This window comes from Stylophora pistillata, chromosome 13 (genome assembly GCF_964205215.1).
Source record: "Stylophora pistillata chromosome 13, jaStyPist1.2, whole genome shotgun sequence".
In the NCBI taxonomy this organism is placed as follows: domain Eukaryota; kingdom Metazoa; phylum Cnidaria; class Anthozoa; order Scleractinia; family Pocilloporidae; genus Stylophora; species Stylophora pistillata.
The window spans coordinates 20939338-20958341 of record NC_142531.1 but is presented as its reverse complement, the minus strand read 5'-3'; the positions used below and the strand labels follow the sequence as shown (position 1 = coordinate 20958341).

At 38.4% G+C, this 19004-nt stretch overlaps 1 protein-coding gene across 4 annotated transcripts in view; it reads left to right on the top strand.

The window, feature by feature from the left end:
- The first annotated feature begins 1191 nt into the window (after window positions 1-1191).
- Window positions 1192-19004, top strand: part of LOC111340478 (putative ATP-dependent RNA helicase DDX60) — a 33620-nt gene continuing 15807 nt past the window's right edge. For 2 of the 4 annotated variants that reach the window (XM_088742732.1, XM_022947331.2), the window contains exons 1-12: window positions 1193-1321; window positions 7689-7784; window positions 11587-11723; window positions 13725-13841; window positions 14389-14518; window positions 15149-15318; window positions 16034-16428; window positions 16652-16759; window positions 17376-17504; window positions 17619-17777; window positions 18133-18307; window positions 18630-18779. In XM_088742732.1, the coding sequence (XP_088598858.1) occupies window positions 11588-11723; window positions 13725-13841; window positions 14389-14518; window positions 15149-15318; window positions 16034-16428; window positions 16652-16759; window positions 17376-17504; window positions 17619-17777; window positions 18133-18307; window positions 18630-18779 (1669 nt within the window). In that variant the 5' untranslated portion in view covers window positions 1193-1321; window positions 7689-7784; window position 11587. Of the gene's footprint in view, window positions 1322-7688; window positions 7785-11586; window positions 11724-13724; window positions 13842-14388; window positions 14519-15148; window positions 15319-16033; window positions 16429-16651; window positions 16760-17375; window positions 17505-17618; window positions 17778-18132; window positions 18308-18629; window positions 18780-19004 lie in introns of all 4 variants that reach the window. The other 2 variants (XM_088742733.1, XM_088742731.1) reach the window with 2 other exon arrangements.

Genomic DNA, 19004 nt, shown 5'->3' with positions numbered 1-19004 from the left:
AAAAGCGAGAATCCTTAAAACGGGAAATCTCTAAAATGCAAGGGCGATTTGAAAAGAGAAATGAATAAATAAATATATTCGCCTGTTGCCACCCAAAGCGTTTGCCACGAAAAACACGATAGGGCACCAGGTACACTCGTGATTTTCTATGGAACAAGCAAATGCAATTTGGACAATCTCATATTTAAAACTCAAGTCACGACGAACGTGAACTAGCAGCATGTAGTTTACCCGTGAATTTGTGTAGACCAAATCAAAAGCAGTGTAGACGATAATTTATTCCAATTTTTCAAAGCGATATGGATTTCAGTTTATATTCATTTTCCACTGGTGTCCTTATAAATATTCAATTACGTAGTTGACTTTCAACCTATATTTTTCTTAAAAGAAATCTAATATGATGTGCTAAAGAATTCGTATTGTGATGTTTCGCCGTAAATTTTTCTCCGACTGAAAATACCCGCCAATCTCTACATCCTGAAACGAGCATGGAGCGGTTCACAACATCTGCCGGAAGCATGTGTATGTGAGAAATGATTTCTCTTTCCATTTCGACATTGGGAGCAGTTTTTATCGCGTTGCCAGTAATTTTTACCCAAAATCAGAAAGAAGAAAGGTTTCGAATTACTTCACAACAATTTCTCGGTTCTGGCCTTACATTATTATAATAAACAGACGAAAGCAAGAAACAGTGCCGCAGATTCATTTGATAACATACTCGAAACTTGTTTTCTTTGTCTGAGATGGTGGCTGACGTACGCGTGTTGTTTACCGCCGACATGCTGAAAGACCTCTATGAGACCAAGCTCTAAGACCTAACTCGGTTCCTAACTTAACGAAATCGACGTTGATTCGCAAAAAAATCTTTCAGTTTATCACATTACATAGAGCGTTCAATTGGGGTATTCAATTGATTCCAATCTACACGTTTCGGACGGGTCGACTCCACTCGTTTTTAGTTTGGTCGGTTCTTTGCGTTGGAAATCTATTCGCAGAAGAACACAGTTCACACCTAAGCTTTGACGATTCACAAGGGCGAGTCTGTCCGATTTGCATGGGTCGAATCATGTCGTCAGTAGGAATGTTGACCAGTCTCATTCGAAATCGAGATCATGTATGCACATGAACTTTTCCTGTTCGACCTGGGAACTAATATGGGCGCGCTATCAACGTGGGCGCACCCTATATTTCTGTTTTTCCATATTTCTGCGCAAGATAGAAAGACTCCTAGAGAGAGGCTTAAGAGCTAAGTACAAAGATCATCACGCAACCTATTCAGAACTACTCAAGAGAGCCAAGCTACCAACGTTAAAGAACAGACGTATGTATATGCATGCACCCTTATGTATAAAGTCAAACACAAATTAGGTCCAACTTATATTAGCAATACTTTTAATACTCCTAGTACTTCTTATTTTTTAAGACAAACTGATTTTAGCGTGCCTCGATATAATACAGTAACATACGGTCAACATTCTCTGCGCCACCTTGGACCAAAGTTATGGGGAAAACTGCCTGTAACGGTCAGATCTGCAAAAACTTTAAACCACTTTAGGAGCACGATTCGAAAGGTTTGCGCCGAGTTCGCTTCATATTCGCTTCCAACATGCCGAGTTCGCTGCCTCTGTTAATTCACTGTTTTAAACATAAGCTAAAAACAATATCTGTATTTTATACTCCCAAATTCAGCGTTAATCCTGTTGCCGTAGCTTCTAGACGTTCGTAATAAGAATGATCAGTGATAGGATTAAGAGGAAGAGATCTGAGAATATATTGCAAATCAACGCATGGATGCAGTAAACTGAACTTATGCAAATGACCTACTAGTTTCGAAACTTTTGTTTCGGTTATGTTTAATCGTGTTCACATCTGTTCCTTGGCTAAACGAACGGTCGAAGACTCGTTTCTTGTCTTCCATCAAACAAACGTTTCGCAAGACAAAAATGACTAATATTGTTTAACAAAGACGTTGCAGAAAAATAGCTCATCATACTTGACTCGTTTTAGATATTTTTAAATTGGATGGAAAAATGAAACGATATTAACATAAACAGCTTCTGAAAAAGTCGCGTGCAATCCACCTGTCGGTCTTATTTTCTCCTTTCTTTCAACAGGAAGCAAAAAAACTGTCGGTAATGTATGGTTGGAAAAAGCTCTTTATTATCATATTATTATCATAGCTTGCCACGTACAATAAAAGCGGCGGTTTTCTTTAGAATCTGTCGGGAATTTTTAACTGTGCCTAGAAGCAAACAGTTGGGTAAATCAAAATATTTCGACCTTTGCTGTCCAAGAAAACACGGTTACTTATGGCCTTTCGATTTTCAAAAAACCCCACACAAATCATAAAAGACAAGGCAGGTTTATGTGTGTTATCGACTGCGGGCGAAGAGTTAGCGCATCCATTTTAATGTGACACTACTAGTCAGCTAGAAACGCAGGAGTAATGTTTAACGATGTTATGAATCGTGAGCATCAAGTTCAAAACATCTGTAAAGTAGCTTTCTTTCACATACACAATTTATCTAAAATCAAGAAATGTCTTACTCAGAAAGATACTGAAACGTTAGTTCATGCTTTTATAACGTCTAAGCTGGACAATTGCAATTCATTGTTGGCTGAATTGCCACAATACTTATTAGATAAGGTTCAGCGGGTACAAAATGCTGCGGCGCGTCTCGTCTCCTGCACTCGAAAACATGACCGAATTACGCCAGTCCTCAAAGAGTTTCACTGGCTACCTGTAAAGGAATGTATAATCTTTAAAATATTACCATTTACTTATAAGGCCCTGAAAGCTTTAGCACCTCAACACATATCTGATTTTTTAGTACAATGTAAACCACCTAGAGCTTTGCGTTCGTCCGATAAGAAACTGTTACAAGTTCCTCGTTTATCTGGAGGCAGATCCTTTAATTATATAGCTCCATATCTGTGGAATCAGCATCCAGACGCCATACGGCAAGCACCATCGCTTGTGACATTTAAATCAAACCTGAGGACTCATTTATTTGATCAAGTCTTTAATTAGTCATTAGGTTTTTGCTTAATACTTTTTGTAAGTTGGTTTTAGTCATCTTTATCTTATTTTTTATCCATATAGCTGTACAGCGCTCTGAACTCTAGCATAGGCGCTATAAAAGTCTTGTATTATTATTATTATTATTATCATTATTATTATTATTATTATTATTATTATTACGAAGACGTGAGATCGATGTGTGGCTTTTCAACTTACATGAAGTTTTTAGAATGGTAACGGCCGATTTCGATACGTTCAAGTTCGCTACATCCTGTGTTCGCTACCAACATGCCGAGTTCGCTATTTAATCGATCGTAACACTGTAAAAGCTATGCGTCGTCGTTATGAAAGTATTCGCCTTTTCATTCAGCTCCCTGAAAGAAAAGTAGTGTTTTATCAACCGCGAAAGTAATACGGTTTTCGGCCGAAAACTAGTTGGCAATTTGCATATGATCAGTTTAGTAAACTGAATCCTTCAAACGGCATCCATGTGTTGATTTGCAATATATTCTCAGATTTCTTCCTTTAATCCTATCGCTGATCATTCTTATTACGAACGTCTAGAAGCTACCGATCGGTCATCAATCGAAGAGTAATAAATGGAATGAAGTTTTTTTTATTAAACCGTTCCTTGATTGCCGAAGTAAATATTACTAGCTTTCAAACGTGTTATATTTTTACGGAAACAGGGTTAACGCTGAATTTGGGAGTATAAAATACAGATATTGTTAGTGGCTTATGGTTAAAACAGTAAATTAACAGAGTCAGCGAACTCGGCATGTTGGTAGCGAACATGTAGCGAGCTTGAACGTAGCGAACTAGACAAGTAGTGAACTAGACAAGTAGCGAACTCGGCGCAAACCTCGTCGAAGCCCGGAGGCGTAGCAGCTGTTTAAAGCCTTGTGACTTTCAAATAATGATAACTTCTTTTTCTCCCTCTGTCACCGTGCTACAAAACATCAAGTTTTTAGTAGGAAGCTTTGAATGCTACACGTTCATGCACCAGAAAGTAGGGTTATAAGAACGACGAACAGAAAGCCTAATAAAGACGATTAATCTTTTTATTATACATTGTAGTCACCATCTGTCTTCTCATTGGCTAAATGCTCACAGTTTATTCTGGGAAACAGCACAACCTACAGATTATTCACTAATCTGTACCTACAGATTAATGAATAATCTTTAATTGGTTCTTTGGTGCTCGCCAAATACTTCGGAGTAAGCCACCCAATTTCCCCCTTTGCAAAACAACGAATAAACTGCGGAAAGTCTCACGGTCAGCTAACCCAAACAGGTCCACGATTTTCCTACTTAGAGCGTTGGTTCCTCACGCTAGAGCCTGATGATGACTATTAGATGCACAGAGCGTTGCTGTAGTAGCTCTCCAGAAGAAAATAAAAGAAGAAAAGTACAGAGTCTTGGTACCTCTCGTTAATTCGTCCAAGCGGGTTGGTTATCACTCCTCAACAAAAGTGACATCTTAAGTAAATGGCAAGGAATAAACTCGTAAAAGTTGACTCGTGAAACTCAGGTTGTTCGTTTCGTTGTCGTTTGATATCACGGAGATAGTAATCCTTAAAATAAAACACGATAATGAAAAAATAAAAATAAAAAATGGTAATATCAGTTACAGTATGCGTCTGATCCTAAGGGGAAAAAACCGCTGTAAAAGTTTCAGGTTGTTTTTTATACGATAAAATAAACTATGGGAACTTGATGTATTTTCTGATATGTGTGAAAATTCTGATAGCTGAAAGTGTTCCGTTTATAATTACTTGAATCTGTGCTGTAGAATGATCAGTTTAGTTCACAGCAACGAACAACGCTATACTGATGAACAGCGATATTTGAGTCTTAATTTCTTTAACTTCTTATTTGCATGGTTAGCGGACGAAAACAGTTTACGAGTCAACATTTTTGCGAGGTTATTCCTTGCAATTTACTTAAGATATTACTTTTCATTACCGAAAAGTTTACTGACAGTGTTCCGCTTATAATTACTACAATCTGTACTGTAGAATGAGCTGTTTAGTTCATAGCAACGAACAGCGCTGAAATGAACAGCGATATTTGAGTTTCTTGTAGGTTAGCGGACCAAAACAGTTTAAGAGTCAACATTTTACGACTTTTCTTTTCTAAAAGTTCGGGCGACATGACTGAAAATATCGGGCAACATGACTCTGGTTCTGGTGAACATGACTCAGGGCGTTATGACTTTCGGGCGACTTCAGTTGACCGGTTACCACAGTAACCTTAAGACCCCAAAAACACGCACAGAACGCTTGGGCCGCATTTGCATAACTCACGTTCCTACAGAATCATTTTGCAGCCCCGAAGACGAACTGACGACACTCTAGTTGCTCAGTCTAAATCAAAAAATTCCGTAATCGGTAATTGCCTCAAATTGTTTAATTAAAGATTCAAAAATCCGTTCCTTGTGAATATCATTGTTCTTTTCTTGGAAATGCCAGAAGTCTTGTGTAACCATGCCTGGAGAACGTGACGCAATACTCGCAAACAGGAGGTCGACTGAATTTCGTACAAATCGATGAATTCTTACAATACCATACATTAATTATAAGATTAATCGTCTTGATTAGGCTTTCTGGTCGTCGCTCTTACCACCTTACTTTCTGGTGCATGAACATGTAATAATAATAATAATAATAGTTTATTAAACTCTCTTGTAGTAACTTACTGAATTAACGAGTTATGATACAATGAAAACTTAATAAGAACGACTATGTACATTTCTGTATACATTAAGTACGAGTTATATACACCACACGGAACATACATCACATTTGTTAAAAATACTTAAAAGTTAAATAGTTTTAGGTGCGCTTCGTTCCACAGGTAGTAACGTTTCTGTAAAGATACAACTGGTCTGATTTGTGACTGAGGTTATAGGGACAGGTATCGTCTAGGCGTGTTGGTAGAAGAGGATGGAGAGGGTGGTTTAAGTCCTTCATTTTGCGCATATACTCTTTACATATCTTATCTCTCCTATACGCAAGGGTCTCCAGCCGTGCTAACTCAAGGGCTTCTGAGTAATTATCGACACATGGGAAAATTATCTCAAGCGCCCTTTTCTGTATGGATTCAATTTTGTCAGACAGATAACCTGGAATGGATTTCCATTCTGGTAGGGCGTACTCTATAACAGATCTAACAGCGCTTGTATAGACCTTTAACATGCTACCTTGGTCAACGTCGGCTCGACGTAGAATACGTAGAGAGTAGAGCTTCTTGCAAGCTTTTTTATATATGTAGTTAACATGATTATTCCACCTAAGGTCGCTATCGACGAATACTCCTAGAATCTTGTAAGTCGATACGCGTTCTATAGTGTTATTACCAGTAACTAATGGTCTGAGAGTAAAATTAGGATACGACATAAAGTTAATTAACAGCCCTTTACATTTAGTAGGGTTTAGTCTCATGTTATGGTCCATGGAGAAATCGTAAATGTTAGAAACGATCGTATTGAGCAGACTGATAGAGTTCATGGGTAGAACAAGTTGACGCCATCCATAACGATTTGGAAATACTAACATCGCTAGAAATGCGGGGTCGTTCAATGAAAAAGTGCATTTGATCTCGATGATCTTTTTGCTGTTGACAACAAGAATGTTGTGGGAGTATTGTCCACTGACATGTCTAAGGCATTTGATTCGCTGCACCCTCCCTTACTGATCGACAAACTGAATGTATATGGTTTTTCCAATAACTCTTTAGCCCTTACTAGATCATATTTCACAAATAGAAAAAATCGAGTAAGGATCAATCAAGAAACTGCAAGTGACTGACACGCGATGGCGAGAGGCTGTCCCAAGGGATCAGCCTTCGGGCATCTCGTTTGGAACGTTTTCCAAAACGATTTACACTTCTCCACTGATGAAAACAGGCTATTTATGTATGCCGACGACCACCAACTGTTTTCAGTTGCGAATTCTAGTGGCGAAACGGAAAGAATTTTAACCAGGGAAGGTAACAACATCTCTAAGACAAGGTTTACACTAGAAGAGAGTTTTCCGGATTCGTAAATGTTTCCGGATTCATCAATTTTGGAGTATTCGGATTCGTAGCCGTTTACACTGAAAGGATATTCGGATTTCCGACCCTTTACACACAACGACAGCTCCGGGAACATTCGAAATGGAATAATTACCAAGCCCAGTGTTGTTTCGTCGTTCGATCGACAAAGCGAAAATGCCTCCCTCAAAAAAGGCTAGAGTAGATCAGATGCCACTGATGCACTTTACAATATTAATCGGTTGTCGACGCTCATAGATTTTTTATGTTTTTACAGCACACGCCTACGCTTAAAATTAAACTTAATATATTATGTATTCCTGTTGATACAACAACCTTTAGACCGCAAAACCACACACAGAACGCTTGGGTCTCCTTTGCATAATTCACGTTCCTACAGAATTTATTTGTTGCCCCGAACTTTAGTTGCTCAGTCTAAATACTAAATACGCAATAATCGTAAACAGGAAGTCCACTTAAATTCGCAGAAATCCGTGAATTCTTACAATATCATACATTAATTATAAGATTAATCGTCTTCATTAGGATTTGTGGACGTCGTTCGTCTAACTTACTTTCTAGTGAACGTTTAGTATTTAAAGCTTCCTACTAAAAATTTGATGTTTTGTAGCACGGTGACAGAGTGAGAAAGAGAAGATCATTCTGTGAAAGTCACAAGGCTTTAACGGCTGCCACGTCTCCGGGCTTTGACGACACTGCTTCTCAGGTAAACTTTGCATTTTTGGAGTAATTGTATGGTTTTTTTTCTGTTGGTATTTGGTGTTCCTGAATGAAAGCTACGATTGACCTAAGCTTGTGGCGATGAACAAATTCTCGCTCAAGTCTCGTTTCAAGTCTCTCATGAACCGACTACAGCGATAGCGACAGCAACGTCCGCCATGCCCTAATAAAAAAAAAAAACAATTTGTCGGAACTACCCTTGTAAAGCAACCTTTCTCTCATTAAGATAATAAAGGTTAATGAAAGTGATAAAGCAGAGTTACTTCGCCCGATTTAAAATGTGGTGTAAATATATTACTGCTATAATATTTCTTTCAACTTCAAAATGAAACCCAGTCATGTTTTATCGTGTTTACATCTGTTCCTTGGTTAAACGAACGGTCGAAGACTCGTTTCTTGTCTTCCATCAAACAAAAGTTTCGCAAGACAAAATGACTAATACTGTCTAACAAAGACGTAGAAGAAAAAAAGCTCATCATACTTGGCTCGTTTTAGATGATTTTCAAATTGGATGGGAAACTGAAACGATATCGACATAAACAGATTCTAAAAAAGTCACGTGACATCCACCTGTCGGTCTCATTGTCTCGTTTCTCTCTACAGGAAGCGAAAAAACTGTTGGTAATGTATGTTTGGAAAACACTCGTTACTATAATATTATAATTGTTTTAACTTGCTACGTACAATAAAAGCGGCGGTTTTCTTTAGAGTCTACCAGGAATTTTTAACTTTGCCTCGAGGCAAACAGTTGGGTAAATAAAAAGATTTCGACCTTTTCCGTCCAAGAAAACACTGATACTTTTTGCCTTTTGATACTCAAAAAACCTCACGCAAATCATGACAGACAAGGCAGTTTCATCTGTGTTATCGATTGCGTGCTAAGACTTAGCGTATTCATTGTGTGGCTTACACGAAGTGTGTAGCCACATTATGGCACGATCTGATTTATTTATTTGCCCACGAGAGTCAAGCGCCTGTCACGTGGCTTAGTGTCGCAGGATGCTCTAGTCTGACTCAGCCATCTTGGTTGTGGGCGTGGACTCGAGTAATTTTTTTCTGGTTATCCTATCACGAGTTAGTGCTCCTCACACAAACCAAGACCCGGCTTGTGTTAGAACTGAAGCTTGTGCAAGAGCTTTTTCACTCTTAAAAGACAACATTTAACTGCTTGAATCTTCGGTACGGGTTGTACTTCTCTGAAAAGAGTCATTGCACTCTTGCAAGCCAACAACTTTCGGTTTGATTTATTGGTGCGGGTTGCATCACTGAGTGTCTGAAAGTGTTTGAAAGTGTCTAAAGCCTCCTGAAAGTGCCATAAAGTGAAATAAGTTGTATTGTTGTTGCATTCTTGAGAATTCGTGGAGGCATATTTCAGAACAACAAAAGTAAGTATGGGAATCTGGATTGAACAATAACAGTCACGGCTTGGCTTTCATGAAAATTTCGTGAAAACAAAGGATGCCTTGGCACGTTTTAATTCAGGATCATTTTTGGAGTTTAATGCGTATGATGTTCTATTTGAATGTATTTTACTTGCCAGTTTTGAAACAAGTTGTTAGACAACACAAACTGTGCAATGATGCGATGTTTTGGTTTTCACAAACGATTTTCTACAAAGCAGTATATTCTAAAATGCTTAAAGGAGCCTAGCAGTTTAATGTTACAACTGAAATGTGATTAGTCTCATGTTTTCTGAGTAATGCACAGAATTATTCAGACCTTAACAATTCATGACTTCCTGTAAGCTTGCCAGTCATGTATATTCATGGTTCAGATAAGCATTAATACTTAAGCTTGGTAGCAATACATGTGTATTAGGCCTTTATTTGGTAGACTTCAACATCTTTTTGAGTTACTTGTTTGGTCTTGGTCATCACAATACTGATATGCATGAGAAAGTACACTCGACTGGCTGAAAACAGCTTGGAGCCTTTTTCATGTATCACTAGTGCAAAAGTAACGATTCAAGTACAAATGTAAACTACTGGTAGGCTGAGCAACAATAAATCACACTAGAAGCCATTCAGATTTACATGAAGTAGGTTATGCTGATTGATACACATAGTAGCTGACCAAAATAAACAAAAGCTTGGATATTTTTATGTGTATAGATAATCTTTAACAAAATTGCATTCCTGAGTAAGATTTTAGCTGAAGGACAAATTTTGAAAGCATATCAGGTTGACCATTCATATGATGATGTCAAGTTCACCTATTCATTTCATGTATCCACATAGCTTGAATTTGGGAAACACTGGCATGAAATAACAATATCAACAACAAAAAATCTTGAAAGATTCTGCTGCTTTAAATCATATGATGCCATCATGTGCTTGCCGGTACATTGAAATCTGTTGTGTTTCTCATTATTGTTCCTGAAATCTATTATGGTAACACCATCTCTATTGAACTTTTTGTTAAATAAAACCTCCAGGTCAATTGTAAAACTTATTGTGTTAGAAATTATTAGCAATGTTAAAGTAATGTTACTTCAGAGTACTACTAAATATTGCTTGTGTTCACATCTTGTTAGGCAGCTATCTTTTTTCCGTAAATTCTTTTATTTACAACCCCATATCTACCTACCTCAACTAAAAATATTCTGTGTTCTTATTGAAAACACAGACCCACAAAACTCAAATACAATAATTATAATAAATGATTTGCTCTCAACCAACTGAGAACAGAACTTTGTGCCCCAATGGACAAAAGAAACCTACGCTCAGCATTGTGTTACTTTACATGTAGTGTCCAAAATGAAACATACATTCAAACTAAATCAAGCTCCCAATGGCTCCTAGTGTAGATTAAATCATTTCCTGGATATCCCAGCCCTTGTGGAAAGCTTTGTCCTCGTGTACTGGTATGCAAAATGCCAAAAATATTCATATGAAAAACTTCCCTAGAATTAATTTCACATTACCTGCCTTGGAAAAGACAATCGCCCAACAAACTTCAGAAATCAATTCCACTTCATTACGTAAACAAAATCATGACTGAATCTATCAGGTCACCATGCGAGATGATGCTGACATCTTTTTTAGTTCCTAAAATCCTCAGATTACATGCGCATCCTTGAGGTGTTGGTTGTCAAAATGAGACCACCATTGCAAAGTTTGGCCGTTAACCCTCGTCTTGAAAATGAACATTTCAGGAGTATTGTATGCTTAGCCTAGTTATCTTGTTTTTTCGATGAACAGGAACAATATTGAAAACTATCTAACCGTAATAAGATATTAGCTCTTCTCATAGAAACTCAATAAGACACGAGACACTAAAGAGCAGCTCAATTCAAGCCACACATTAACGCATTGCAAACCTATTTTTTTAATGTGACCCTACGGTCGTCAACTGAAGACCTGAGGTCGATGTGTGGCTTTTGTGTAAGCCACTGGGTGGGGAGGTTCAAATAGGCTAACAGAGATGTACCCCTGGATGGGGGTTGCAGTTTCGCAACTGGACTGGCTATAATGGGTCTGCATTTTCAAAAGAGTTATATTACTGCTCATGCAAGCAGAACTAGAGTATCTTACAAGAAATGAATCACTACGGGAGATGGTGTTTTAATAATCACTTTATAGAAAACGTCCTCAGCAACGGAAAAACCCAAAGGGCAAGCACATACCCAGAAAACATTTACCCAAGTATTCTCCCTCGCCCTCAGGTTTCAAAGTTTGCTTTTCATAGAAAGAAAGGCTAGTACCTTTCTGACATTTGCTGAGCTCGAAAAATGTTCGGTGTAGTTCTAATATTCATCGGAATAAACTTGGCATTTGCTTTCTATGCAGGATGGCCGAGGGAGGCGAAGCTGATTATTCAACATCCGATCCGGACTCCGATGTTCTTGTGGTTGACTTCAGTAATGGCGAAAGTGACAGCTATTTCAGTGAGGACTCTATTGCGGACGACCATGTTGGGAACCTTTGTAAGAAAATTAATAAGAATCTTTTTTTTTCTGAAGTGGTTTTAATGGATGCAAATGGTTGTTAACTTAGTTTGCTTGGTAGCTTATTTACAGGCCTGTAGAATGGAGATGCGGTCAATTTCTTTAAAAAAAAATTATTTTTGGTTGAAACATGATTTTTCGGCTTTCTGTCGAGCTACCGCCGGGTAGACTAAACATGTAGATGTAACATAATATTTCAAATGCAGTCAAACCTTGATTATCTGCTGGACTCGTTGGGACTAAACGAAATAAAGGCTGATAGTTTCTAAAGAAACTGTTTGGGGCTGCGTCGGTGGGGGTAACGAAATAATTTGGATATATCAACAAAGTTGAAATGGTAAATTGGCCACCATAACGATTACAAAAGCTGACGTTTCGAGCGTTAGCCCTTCGTCGGAGCGAATAGAGGAATTGTGGGTTGTGTGTGCTTTTAAGGGCAGAAAAGGGAGCTACTTAAAAGCACACACAACCCACAATTCCACTATTCGCTCCAACGAAGGGCTAACGCTCGAAACGTCAGCTTTTGTAATCGTTATGGTGGCCAATTTACCATTTCAACTTTGTTGATATATCCAAATTATTTCGTTACCCCCACCGACGCAGCCCCAAACAGTTTCTTTAGAAACTATCAGTAGCTCCCTTTTCTGCCCTTAAAAGCACACACAACCCACAATCCCTCTATTCGCTCCGACGAAGGGCTAACGCTCGAAACGTCAGCTTTTGTAATCGTTATGGTGGCCAATTTACCATTTCAACTTTGTTGATATAACTAAACGAAATAGTCCGGATAATCGAGGGTTCGGATAATCGAGAATATGAATATTAGTGAAGACCAAAAAATTATTAAACCAAGAAAGCGACGAACTGGTTCCTTTTTCTCCCTTCTCTTTTTGCAAAATTATACACTGTTTATCTTTTATAGGAGAATTGGATCGCTTACGCTTCAAGGACATGATAAGCGTGAATAACATTCGTGACGCTGTGTAGCTTGTTTGTATTGCACACCACGCCGAACGGGCCAAGAAAGCGTTAAATATCACTTAACAACCAAGCAGCTCTAAGCCAATCAGACCTCGTTTGAATGTTCTTCCTTAATTACGACGCGTGCGAGCGCTGCTTTTGAATTGTGAAAGCGAAGTAAACTCGTCTTTACTTCACTTTTTAGCGTTGTAGTTTCAAAAAGAATATGGCCACGGATGTTGATCATGACTAATAAATATTCATGACTTAATTGGCACCTGAGAAAAAGTCTGGACAACCGAGAAATCCGGATAATCGAGGTCCAGAAAATGGAAGTTCGACTAAAATTACTTTGAAACGTTTATCTTTCCCTTTTTATCTTTTTTTCTTGCTTTCTTGTTGGTCTTTCTTTTTATCCCATGAAATACCAGCACTGTGTAATTCACGACACAATATACTGAAACCCTAAGAGTGCTTACAACATTTGTACTCCTAACAATGCATCGTAATAGATTACTCCTGTTTGTAAAAGCTTGGTTAATCTCAGTTTTAAGGTCAGTTAAATGTGATTTCCCTACATGTGGTTGTGGGAGACGCAGTTACCCAATGGTCAGTGCTCTGGACTCCGGGTATAGAGGTCTGGGCTCGATGTTGTGTTCTTGGGCAAAACACTTTACTCTCACAGTGCCTCTCTCGACCCAGGAGTATAAATGAGTACCGGCGAATTGTCGGGGAAGCCTGGTAAAATGCTTAGGGGGGGGGAAGGGGGGTAACCTTTCAACGAACTAGCATCTCATGTTGGGGGGAGAAGTAATACTCCTAGTCGCCAGGTGGATCACATGGCTCGAGAACAGACTTTGCCTACATGTGGTTGACTGTTCCCCTATAGATATAATAAATAATAACAATCTAATGGTAACAATGAAATAATACGGTTTGCGTGGTTTCATTCCTTGCACACAAACTGTTTTTTGATAATGTTCCATGAGATGAAATATGATATTGTAATTATTACTGTAGCTGCCAGTGAAGAAAAAGGAGAAGAAACGAAATTCCAACTTGAATATGAGGAAGATGAACAAGTTGACGAGAAGGAGGAAGGACAATTTGTGAATGAGCCAAAGAAACTAAATAAAGGTTATGTCGTGTAAAATGCTTCAACCACAAAAAATAAGGACTGTTTTCCGGAACTCGACCATCTCTTTATTTTACAATTTTTAACCACGAGGTCGCGTAAATCACGTGACCTTCATAAGTATAGGCATGTCATGCGTACCAACAAGACAAAAAATATTAAACCTAAACACGCTGTTAAAGTTCAGTTGCGACAGATTATCTGACTTGCATTAAATCATCTTTTGGAAAGATAAATGTTCCAAACTCCATACGAACACAGCAAATAAATATATCATATCATGCATCCCTAATTGTCGCCCTGGTTTTCGAGGAAGTGATAATCGCACCAGTAAAGTGATGGAACAGAATTTTTTTCCTCTTGCAAAACCTTTCTTTTTTTTTGAACGATATCAGTAGAGAAGCTGTCACTTTGGAATCTCTACTTCAAATTTAAGAAATTGGACCCTAAGGAAGATTTAAGTATCCATGTTCTTTATTTTATTTTTCTTTTTTATTCTCTTTAAGAGTTTTTGCCAATTAGTTGTACCATTCTATTTGATTGTCACAGATGGAAGACCCGAAGAACCGCATGAGGATGATGCTGACAAGGACGAAAAACCTCATGAACCTCCACCCAACCTCTCCAATACTATGGATTTGGTTACAAAGATATTCTATGGTCAAGATGTGCATACGAAGTAAGTATACAGATCAGACCGCACTTGCCCATGTCGTATGGCGCCGGACTGCTGAGCTATTAAAGGCCCAAGCCCTAGACCTGACAAACTCTCAGGGTCTTAAGATAACTAAAGAGAATAAGCTACCTTTGCTTTAAAAATTGCGAATAGTTAAACATTCTAGTCTTCTGGGATAAAGACGATAAACTGTAGACCCCGTCTCCTGCATCTTCTCTGTACTGGTTAGCCGGGGACGTTAAAGGACCCACGTACTCCTCGCAAATAGTGCGGAACGTAGCTCCCGGTGTTGTGGTCTGGTTTTGTTATTTTGCAAAATATCCCCCATAAGTATTTTCTATATAAAAAGAGGTGGGGCAACAATGGTGGAAGAGGATAAGGATGGAAAGTGGAACTACATGATGCATATGAAAATCGATAAAGTGGCGAATTTTTGATGGAGAATCATAAGCATTCAGGGATGAATCAGTCATAAATTTGTCGTGACTGATATTGTAAAAAATCTAATTTGGACTTTAAACTTCAAATCTACCTAACCCTCACCTAACTTTTGGAACAGGCATTAGATATTTTGAGAACGAAACGATATGTACTTAGGCAAGAGATACTCAGTATTCCTTTTCTACTTAACAGGTCTATTAACATCCTGACGGACTTTGCAGACGCTGAGATTTTCCTTATTGATGGCGACTCCTTGCTGTTAGAGGTTCTTAGTGAGAAAAGCTTGGACTGGAGTAGCGGTGGACAGTTTTTGCATCTTATATACTTAGCGGAGCGATTTTTACAAAACTTCACAGAGAAAGGTTAGTGCAAAGATGGCTGGACGCTTCCGACATAGCAGATTCCATAACAATACACATGTGGGTTTCATGACCTCAAATCGAAACCCGTTTTTGATTTCGAAAAAATGAAGATATAGTTTTACGAATAAGCGCTGAGTGAAATAAGTGAAATTTCGTTTTTAATTCTCAAAAATTAAAAATACATGTTCAAGCCACGGGTTTCGTTTTCCTCATTCTCCTTTTCTTCTTCGTTTCCAAGGAAGTACCTGCATAATTCTAAGTCGTATAAGTTTTCTTCCGTGTCCTGGCATGTCGTTGTTCCTCAGCACAGGATTTTTCTTTACCTTTGATTTAGAAGGAAACACAAACAAGCGCATTAAAACGCGCAGTGACGTCACAAATGTTTTCACTAATCAGGATATAGAAATGTTCTCGGGTTCCGTATGTTGTTTTTGATGCATTTTACGAGTGGAGCAATTTATGGTAAAACATTTGTATCTAGTTAAAAAACCTGATGAAAAGGAAAGTAGGGGACGTAGCCCACTTGCTTGGTCGCCCCAAGTTCCGTCACCTTCAATAAAGTTCCATCGCCTTGAAGTATGGTTCCTTTACTAACTTTTGGGGTGATGTAGCCATACTTCAGGGAGACGGAACTTGGGGCAACAGTGCGAGGGGATGACGTCATCCAGGATCTTTTCAAATTTCCATCCTGCGAACGGTAGTTGTCTTTTTCAAGGTGGCGTTTTCCACATCGTCTTCCTTAAAGAAATGGAGATCATCTGGAGAAGTAATTCGACCATGCTGCTCGCACGAGAAGCCCTCATTCTTCATCTCCAGCACAACACAGATTTTACCGTGAAAACATCAATGGTGAATTTCTGGGGAAAGGAGTGGAAAGATTACCTTAATGACGAGGTCCCTGCGTTTTTGCTGTTGGCAGATGCTGAAAAAATTCCTTTCCAGCTTGGAGAGTTAAAAGAAACGTTGGAATATTTTTTTCGGTGTCTCTTGTTTCATTGTCTCGCACATGGATTGAATTGTGTGTTTATTTCGGGCATTCAGACAAGTGCGACCAAAGTGATGGGATTTTACAGCTATTCCTCAGCTACTCACAAAAAGGAGTTTACGAAGGTAAAAATCATTCTCACCGGAAGCTAAAAACTTATTAAAGGGCTTAGGTTCAGACTGATCCTCTTTTGCATTAGAATAGATTTTGAATTCACTGTCAAACGTAATTAATGGATGTTTTAATTTGCTCCTAAATAGGTAGTACTTTCCCTCAGAAATATTCCCTGTATAGGTAATAAAACTTGAGTTTGATAAACGTGTTTAATTTCGTTGATTGGGTTTTTAGTTTGAAAAAGAAATATGGAACAAATGGCAATTACTGGTGAATTCCTGGCAAGATCAGGCATATAAATACACTCCTGAGTGGTTGGAAAAGTTTCCTCGAGATGCTCAGGTGGGAATTTCATTTATTGATATCCGAGAGAGTTCAAGCGCACCATTAAGGTTTTATCTAGAAGGCATCTATGACGTTAGAGAAATATTTCTTTTTGAAAGTCTTTTTGCTGAATGTACAGTTAATTCGATGCCAAAACATCAACAACGCAAAATCAATTTTCTAGTTTTTAAATCTTTAATCGCATATTGAAAGTCGGGATCTTTAGATCTGACGAAATTCTGAGAAGCACTTATTTCTAAAAGCCACTTTTCATTGCGTATACATGCCTGCACGCAGATTTGAATATGATCGGGGAAACAGATATCGGATTTAACTGCGAAACGTTCAGCAAGCAACCGAGGACGATAGTTCTACTCTTGTACATTGGATCAACAGCGATATAATCGACCCAAAATAACTAATATTGCTCCGTCTTAAAGCTTATCTACGTTGTATCGGTCTTGCCTCTATATCGGCTTTAAACTCGGAAAATGAATTTCATACAATATACAAGGGCCGCTTGATCTGATTTACGTAGATTTACGGTTGTTCTCTGACATTGTTGATTGCTGGTGATTAAACAATTGGTATGGATTTATTTATTTGCTAACTATGATACGTGGACACACCTCAGATTGATGTAAAAGCAGAAGTTCGCAAAGCTCTTCAGCCTCCACCCAAAGGCGGCTGCCGGCAGGTCTCCACAGTCGTTGCGTGTGTGCTGATCCTATCTAAAGCCCTTATGGACCCTAGCATTACCAAGGTACGAAAGTTACACTTGAATTCAAATTGAGAACCACCAAAGTTATGACACATTCAAATATGTCACACAAGAACCGTAATGATACGAGGGTCTATCTTTCTACTGCACTTTCAGGAAGCGATGAAAACTGCAGAGGACAAAATGAAGCTTTTCTTGCTTCACACTGTACTACTGAACAAACTGCCGTTGAAGTGTAGAGCTCACCTCATAGACGAAAACTTGCTGAATGAATTCTGTAAAGCAAAGGATGGCAACGTCTATCCCTTTAGCGAGGTTAGTAAGGGTATATGACAAATGATCTTACGATCGACTCTCCCGCAACTTACAAATAGCCTCCAAGAATAAGGCAAATCCTTAAGATGAAGAATTTTCTGAAGTAATATATCTCTTCCTACAAGGAGTGATCAGCATGACTTGTGATTGAAATTGCTTTTCAATATCATGCCTTCATTTTCTCTTTAGAAAAGTGTTCTCGTATTACACAGTTTTACATAGAGAAGATTTATGTTAAAAGGATCTACGTTTCATTTCTTGGCATTTTTGCGATGCATAAGAATTCAAAACAAACAAAAAGAACACTACACAGCACTCATCACAAACGCATGATGCGTGTATTATCTAATGACAGATCCACATGTGTCTATGGGAGATTTTAAAGACTATGCAAGTTGTGCAGGGAGATCATGAAAAAAGAGACGAAACTGGCAATGACTTTTTCAAGTCCGTGGCAGATTTGATGGATGGACGTCTGATCCATACTCTCTTTTGCGCTCTGGTGGAGCAAAGGTTAAAAGGCATTGAAGGTGGGCTATGAGAATGGTTAAGTCAGACGGCACATTTTTTGCGTCTGTGGGAAATCCCCGGTGATTACAAATAACTCCTTAGAACTGTTAGGACCACGTCGATTGTTATTTTGTTTTGTTTTGTTTGGATATATTTATTCGTGTTCATTTTTCCTTCTTCAAGTTACACCTTTTTCGGGGGAGCCCACGGGTACACTAAGCCACCGCTGTGTTAACCATATGATACAGTTTTGACTGAGCTGTGTACGTGCGATAGCTTGTAACAATCCACATTTAACTACACTTGTATTTATATCTTCGTAATATCCTCTTCTGGTATTAGGACTAATTCTTCCAGAGGATGTCATTGAGGAAGTAGAAGATGCATGGAAAAAAGTTGTAGATGTTGTAAACAGGTCATGCAGTTCTCATTCCCTTAATGCTCAGTTTTTTCCCTTTGCCGAGGATGTGACAGATTTTCATGCAGCAGAAGGTGAGAAATGTTTTCCAGCAAGAATCATTTTTCTTGTTTATATCTCTTTTTCCTAAAATGTACATGCTATGTTGGCTCTATTTACACAAAAAGAAGCTTAAGCTCCGTTTTTACAGCTGCAGGCGGTATAATTTCATTCTTTTAAGAGTGAAATGGACATATTTTTGAATAGCTAAAGTAGGTGACGTGAACTAAAAAACATTAGCTGCTTATTTTGTTTTTCTA